Source organism: Sinocyclocheilus anshuiensis, unplaced genomic scaffold (genome assembly GCF_001515605.1).
Source record: "Sinocyclocheilus anshuiensis isolate Anshui unplaced genomic scaffold, SAMN03320099.WGS_v1.1 scaffold330, whole genome shotgun sequence".
NCBI classification, from domain to species: domain Eukaryota; kingdom Metazoa; phylum Chordata; class Actinopteri; order Cypriniformes; family Cyprinidae; genus Sinocyclocheilus; species Sinocyclocheilus anshuiensis.
This window is the reverse complement of record NW_015547689.1, coordinates 2,070,721-2,078,572: the sequence shown is the minus strand read 5'-3', so window position 1 is coordinate 2,078,572 and position 7,852 is coordinate 2,070,721. Positions and strand designations below refer to the sequence as shown.

The 7,852-nt window shown below is 38.7% G+C and overlaps 2 protein-coding genes across 2 annotated transcripts in view; both read left to right on the top strand.

The window, feature by feature from the left end:
- The first annotated feature begins 542 nt into the window (after positions 1–542).
- or61a1 (odorant receptor, family 61, subfamily A, member 1) lies at positions 543–3,955 on the top strand. Its single transcript, XM_016506070.1, has 6 exons — positions 543–1,402; positions 1,752–1,804; positions 2,603–2,657; positions 3,548–3,609; positions 3,687–3,794; positions 3,903–3,955. The coding sequence occupies exons 1-6, from the start codon at positions 543–545 to the stop codon at positions 3,953–3,955; spliced, it is 1,191 nt and encodes a 396-aa protein (XP_016361556.1).
- A 2,774-nt stretch (positions 3,956–6,729) lies between these two features.
- The window catches only part of LOC107703445 (olfactory receptor 14J1-like), a 3,658-nt gene continuing 2,535 nt past the window's right edge, over positions 6,730–7,852 (top strand). The window contains 1 exon segment of the mRNA XM_016506069.1: positions 6,730–7,412. Coding sequence (XP_016361555.1) covers positions 6,730–7,412 — 683 coding nt within the window.

Here is a 7,852-nt window from a genome sequence, read left to right as displayed (position 1 = left end):
TTTAAAGATATTTAATTTATATCTAAAAATATTCATTCTGCATTTATTTACTTAGCAGGTGCTTTTCTGCTAAAGCACATCAGCAATAAAACAAAAAGCTAAGACCATAATAATGAAGTGACATCACCTTAGTTGTCAAACCTAATTATCAAAGGGGTTAATAAACCTACCCCCATCCTCAGACCTTATTTTATATAAACTGATGATTAGTGATGATGATTACTAATGATGAACTGAGCATTAGGAAATCTCCCTCAGAGCACAGAACGGAAGGACTTTCCGGAACACCTCAACATTTTTAACATTCTCTTTTAGTTTTTCAGTTACAAACACAATTCTTTTGGAGAACTTTTTTTTTAGTTTTTCATCAAAGGATTTTCTATGCTGCGTGTTTGACTGTAAATACGCTCACCACAATGTGTGTATACAAAAAGAAAATGCATTTGAGAAAGTGTGATATAAGAATTGATTATGATTGTACTTTTCCTAAGATGCTTTTGTTTTTGCATTTGTGTCTGATCTGCATTAGTTTGTCAAGTGGAATGGACAACATCTCCTCCTTCTCCTCTTTCTCTCTCATAGCTCTGAATGACACCAGCAGGTCCAGTAGGATCACTGCATTCTCTTTTGCCCTCCCAGGCTATTTAGTGACCATTTTTGTGAACGCAGCCTTGATTTGCATAATTGTTCTGGAGAAAGTTCTCCACCAGCCTATGTATATTTTTTTGTGCAATTTATGTATAAATGGATCATATGGAGCCACAGGATTTTATCCACCCCTGCTGTATTATTTACTAAATGAAACCAATGTAATCTCTCTGAAAGAATGTACCATCCAAAGCTTTGCCATTTTCACCTATGCAATAGGTGAGTTTACTAATCTGTGCATAATGGCGTTCGATAGATACTTAGCAATCTGCAGACCTCTGTACTACCATACTGTCATGACAACCATCACTGTTTGGAGGCTGCTGACTTTCATTTGGATGTTTCCCTGCTGCACTGCAATACTGATAATACTGATGACGCTCCGGTTTTCCATTTGCATGAATCAGATAAACAAACTGTACTGTGAAAACTGGGTCTTGGAGAGACTTGCCTGCGGGGTGGACACTGCTCAGTTTGTGGTTAATGGAATATTAACATGTGCTATTAATGCTCTGGTGTGGTTTGTGTTTTTGTCTTATATAAAAATACTGATCGCTTGTAAGCGCTCTGTTCAAAGCAACAAGAAGTTTATAGCCACATGTCTGCCACATTTGGTAGCCTTTTTGAATTATGTGGTCTGGTCTCTTTTTAATACTCTATATGAGCTGTTTGGAACTGGCAGTCTACCTCAGGGTTTTAAACATTTCTTGTCAGTTTCTTTTTTGATCATTCCACCTCTGGTTAATCCTATAATATATAAGTGACATGACATGTGGCCAAGTATGGTGACCCATACTCGGAATTAGTGCTCTGCATTTACCCATCCAAAGTGCACACACACAGCAGTGAACACACACACACACCGTGAACACACACCCGGAGCAGTGGGCAGCCATTTATGCTGCGGCGCCCGGGGAGCAGTTGGGGGTTCGGTGCCTTGCTCAAGGGCACCTCAGTCTAGTATTGAAGGTGGGAGAGAGCGCTGTACATTCACTCCCCCCACCTACAATCCCTGCCGGTACGAGACTCGAACCCACAACCTTTGGATTACGAGTCCGACTCTCTAACCATTAGGCCACGACTTCCCCATTATTCCGCAATAAATATGGAATTATACTAACTCCTATTAGGACTAAAGTAAAAAATGTATTCCAAAGCTTAAGATCAAATCATACTGATTGAGCATTGCATATTCACAACAGATCTGGAAAAATAACATGGCTCCCATGAAATAGCAAGTGTGGGCTATATGCTCCCTGGTGATTTATAACGGTTATGATGAATATCAAAATAAAAGCCATCAGTTTGTGGTCAAATTGTATTGATATTATGAATACAATAAATATCAATAAAAATATTGCAATGCAGTGTTTCCCCTAGGTTTACAGCTTTGTAAGTTTAACAAATATTACATGTTTAGGGCCCTATGAAATGTTTTATTTTTCCAATCTTATGTTTTATTGTAACCAAATTCTGTTTTAGCATGTCTAATTATTTGAAAGCAAAGCATGGACTCCTTTTTAATGGTTAAATTACATTTTATTAATCAGCATGTCTAATTAATTAAAATCATGAAACTTAAACAATTTAACATCAATTTATTAAAAGTTTGACAAATATTACATGTTTAGGGCCCTATGAAATGTTTTATTTTTCCAACCTTTTGTTTTATTGTAACCAAATTCTGTTTTAGCATGTCTAATTATTTGAAAGCATAAAACAAGTTTCATTTATTCTTACAATAGCCTTATGATTTTTTGCTCAGAAATTCTGTGTTGTGTATTTACATTTTTTTTAAGGCATAAAATATTCATTTAATCTATCTTTTAAGTAATGAAAATTAAACCAATTTTATTTTTTGGACAATAAAGGTCATTTAATAATACAATTAAAACATTTAAGAAATATTGTATGCTTATTCCTTAAAAATAAGGTTTTAATTTTAACTTAATAGTAGAAGTAGCAGCCGGTGTCACAGTACAGAAGGAGACCAAGGACGAAGAGGTAAAGTAAACAGGGTTCTTTATTGAACAGGGGCTGAGAGAAGAGATGGAGAGAAAACGGGTTAAAGCAACAGTCTATTGAATGGAAGGGATCTAGCTCACGTGATGACGGGTTCCGTCTAGGATCGGGCTGAAGAGGATGGCACAGAGACAGGTAGGTTTCAGGTCGGAGTCCGGGTTTTTATTTTGACGGGTTGCCGTGAATACCTTTACATTTCTGTGTATATGATATGAGGATAGTTTTACTCAAATGAATGCTCATAAAGTGACTCTCAGATCAGTTCTGGAGATGTTGTTCATGTATTTATGTCCTCATTAGTGAGACAGCAGACGTTAATATCACCGGAAGCGTCACAAGCATTTCAGTACGAGTACTACACAAAACCGCGCGTCTGCACCATTCATTAACACAGAGACACGCAGAACTCATATTTAAATATGAATCGTTTTGCGGCTTAATAGTTACAAATACGAGTGGGAGTGGGCTCATGTGTGTGTGTGTGTGTGTGCGCGCGTGCGCATCGGGCAGAACTCCGCTGTGCGTGATGCAGAGAGCGCGACCATAACGTAGAGACCGAAATTACATGCCGTTATATGGAGCCATAAAAAACTACATTTTGGATTTTTATTCAACTAAAGTGGGCATCCTGTGACCTGTACTGTATTTTTTTGTCTGTAATTGACAGATTCCGGCCAAAAAAACACAACACGGGAGTGGGAGGGAATGGGAGTCATTCTTCCGGGATTGAGATGGGATGGGATTTTCCCCCAGTTTTTTCATGGGATTGGGACGGGACAGGATTTTTTTTTTTTTGTGGGAGTGTGACGGGAGAGGTTTGAAAATCCACTCCTGTGTCACCCTCTAGTCTGAACGTAGAGTATCTCTTTACTCACAGGCTGGAGGCTCAGAACGTGGTTGTACCTGTTGCTTCCTCAAAAGCTGGAGACTCAGGACTTGGTATCCGTTATTGCCTTTTCCCTCACAGGCCAGAGGCTCAGAATGTTGGTGATCTGTTTCTGTCTCTCTCCTTAAAGGACAGAGAGTCAGAACGAGTGTATCTGCTAGTGTCTCACTGGACGTGCCGGAGACTCGTATCTGTTACAGTCCCTTCCTTGACAGGACTGAGACTCAGAATGGTGTCTGTATCTGTTAGGGTATCACCCTTTCAGGACTCAGACTCAGAACGAGTGTATCTGTTGCTGCCTTCCCGTTAACAGGACTCAGACTCGGAACGATTGTATCTGTTACAGTGTCTCTGGATGAAAGACTCAAAATTAAATACCTGTTGCTGCCTTCCCTGTAACAGGACTCAGAGGTTGATCTGCTATTGTCTCACCTTTGCGGGACTCAGATTCAGAACAAGGAGTGTCTTTTGGAAGGGTTCGTTGATCTCTTTCCGACTTCTTTCCTGGTGTGGAAATTTGCATAGTCCAATCTCACATTTAGAAAAGTGTCACTAAAGTTCTACCGATGCATTATTCACTTACCAAACCACAACCAGAATACATTTGGCAATGTTACGAATGCATTAAGTCCAAACATGATGGGAAAAGATTGAACTGGCTTGCATGCATTCATTTGTCCATTAACAGCTGAGTTTGTGTAAGATGTTGCACTACACATAACTGTCACTGAGAATACTTATTTCTCTGAATAAGTAGAAGATGTGTGTGTTGTAGTTTGCATCAGTTTAAGGTTTGAAAACATAGTTATGAATGGATTTGGATGGATCTCTCTTTGTTTCACCCACTGCTGTTGCATCTGGAGGTCCTAAGGAATTTTTATGGCGGTCACAGATCAGAACCTTAGGAATCAGTCTCTGGGTGGATGAAGTGCAAAAACTGCATTTTGACCAATGAGAAGTCCTGTCCTTCCCGGGCTTGATACCAGAGGTCTTCTTCTTGCCCACTAAGAGGTGTCTGGCTGTTGTCCTAGCATCTTTATCTGATGGCGTTGGACAGTTTGCTTATGTTAGTCCACAAAGATCCAATCAAAATGTAGCAAACCTTTGTCCACTATTGTGAGGGGCCCCGCCATAAACTGGTTGCTGGAATGATCTGTCCACTACAATATAATTAATACAAGACAACCACAAATAATCACCCCTACCCCCACCCAACCCGCTGTGGGAATTCTCAGTCCAAGTTGAACTCAAAAGTTGGCACCCTTGATGCAGGTGTTTTGTAGTTGGATGTAAAAGTTATCATAAGTGTCTTCATTTTCTCCTGACATCAGGGCCACTGAGGACGCAGTGGATTAGTTTTGTTTTTGATGGTAACGCGCCACTGAATAAACAAAAAATGGAAGAGAGGGGTAGGGTGAGCAGTAGCTCATCATCATTTAAAGAAACATGCACCAAAAAGAGTGAACTGAGCTGTTTTTGACAAGGTAAAAGGGTGTTGTTTTACACGATCATTGAGGAATTTTAACCAAAGTATGTTGCAACCATTTCATGAAGACCCTAAAGAATCATACCAACTTGTGGAAAATGGGTATCCGATGTCCCTTAGTTCTATTTCACTGCCTCCAACCAAAACACAACCAGCCAATTGTTTATTTATTGTTATTAATATGTTAATGCAAGCCATAAGTAAACAAAATGTATCAGACTATACATATAGCATATCCAGAGTTTTAAATATTGCTCTAGTTGATCCATTATTCTTATTTGCTAATGTCTCACTATCAATTATGAAACCAAATCTGAAAATGTTATACTGCAAGAAGATATAAAATATACCTCAAAGTTAATGTGTAGCTTGCATGCAAAGAATACAAGACAATTTAAGAATATTTCTGAAGTGTTTCAGTAAAGATAGTTTGCTTCAGCAAACATTTGGCTAATGGAATTTCTGCATAAAGGTTCACAATAACTAATAGAGGGCCCAAACAATCAAATTTGCGATGCGATGATGCAAAAGTAGGCATAGTTATCTTGCACTGGAGGCGGTCATATGCAAAGGTCTGTGCCCAGGTGACGTCACCTTTTCCCTCTGATCCAAAACTAGCCGTTTTCTGAGGGTTATTACATAAATGCTTTTTTTATTGATGATGAGGACATTTTAAGTTATGAAACTTGCAGGATGTATTAAGCATACAAAGACATCTTCTATGTCAAACGTTCAAGGGAAATTTGGTTTCTCGTGTCATGACCCCTTTATGACATACTGCTGCTGCACAAATAACATATATCACAGATTTATACTGGTGGAGCTGGGGACGGTGGAGGGTTTCAGAGGACCTCTGAAAGCATGCTGCAAACTGCTCTAGTAAACATGAAGCAGCCATTTAAATGTAAAGCAGAAAGCTTATTGGCTGCATATGCAACATGAACCAATCAGCTTGTGCCAAGTAGTTTAAAATATCATCAGTTTGCATTAAGGAGCCATCAGCCTGTGCCATCTAGAGTTTAATGACAGAGCTTGGCATTTAAATTAATAGTAGTAGTGGTACATTATACCATAAACATTTTTTTTTGACAGAAGAAAGTAAGTATTACAGGTTTGAAAAGACATGAGGGTGAGTACATTTTCATTTTTGGGTGAATTATAATAAAGGTTGTGTTTTTTTGTAAATCTCTATTGTTAGAGATTATTATCTATTCTCTATTATTATCTTATTTAGAAGAGCCCATGTGGAAAGGGTCCTAATTAACATTCTGTCCAGTTAACAGTTCATCCAGAATAAATTGTGTATTTAGTTAGAGTTCCTGATGAACCTTTGTTATCAGAATTACAGAAGGATAAAATCATCTAAAACACTTCAAGGTCACATTTGCATTCTATAATTATTTCTGAATTATCAAAGGACTGTTAGATCATTATGACGTTGCATATCTGACTGTATATAAAGTTCTCTCATGCAGCTGTGAGCAGGATGAAGGATGGATTTCTAAAAGAGGCGTTCAGACAGAGGCCTTCTCCAAACCTCACAGCCCTTCAAGCCATTTTAATACAGCATACTGCTTGTAACTCTATTTTAATGATTTGAAGTCTTCCAACAGTACAAGAAGCTACAGAAAACTGAACACAAGAGAAATACCTGACTGTTTGATCTGAAGTTAGATTTAGAGAAGAAATGGATAATATCTCCTCTCCCCACTTTCTCACTGTCACGGCTCTGAATGAGTGGGGCTGGACCAGCAGGATCATATTTTTTTCTTTTGCCCTTCCAGGTTACCTTCTGACTATTGTTCTGAATGCCACCTTGATTATGATTATTGCTTTTGAGAAAGCCCTGCATGAGCCCATGTACATTTTCTTGTGTAATCTGTGTGTTAATGATCTGTGTGGAACTACAGGGTTTTATCCCAGGGCTTTGGTATATTTACTCACAGAAACTAACAGGATTTCACTTGAGGAATGTGTTGTACAAGGTCTTGTCATTGTGGTCTATGCAGTTGGTGAATTCACAAATTTAAGTGTGATGGCTGTTGATAGGTACATAGCGATCTGTCAACCTTTACATTATCACAGTATTATGTCACCTTTCACTCTGCTGAGCCTGGTGACTTTTATTTGGATATTTCCTTTTTTCACATGTGTAATGGCAGTTTCATTGGCTCTGAAACACCCTCTTTGCAGACATGATATAAACAAACTTTTTTGTGAACATCTTTCCTTGTTGAATCTTGCATGCAAACAAGATATTTTTCAAGGGATTTTTAATGGATTTATCTATATCAGCCTGGCTGTCTTTTTTGTTTTTGTTCTGATTTCCTGTTTAAAAATAATTCTAGCTTGTTACATACAACTTAAACAGTGACAGGAAATACTAGCATTAGGGCACGCCACTAATGTTAGCGTTAATATAGTTCGCTGCTAGTAATGGAGGATGACAGAATTGTTACAGTTCCTGTTTCGGTGTAAAAAGCTGAAGTGTGGCATCATTTGGGTTTTAACGTCCACCGCCGGACTGTGGCGCGGGCGCCGCCTTGGTTCTGCCGCTTGCCGTGTCCCGTGTGAAGAGCCTTCACGCGGGGCACAGCGTTTTGTGCAGTTGGGGTGGTGCTCGCGCTGCGGTCTCTGTGATTCCACGCAGAACATAAATACAAACTGAAAAACCTGTGAAATCCAAGTGGAAAGGTTCTGAGAATGTTTAACATCTGTTTTTGTTTTATTGTTGTAAAATTGTTTTGTTTTCTTTAGAAATCCCGCAAGCACTTTATTTTTCATTGATATTAAGCAGATGTAATTCTTTT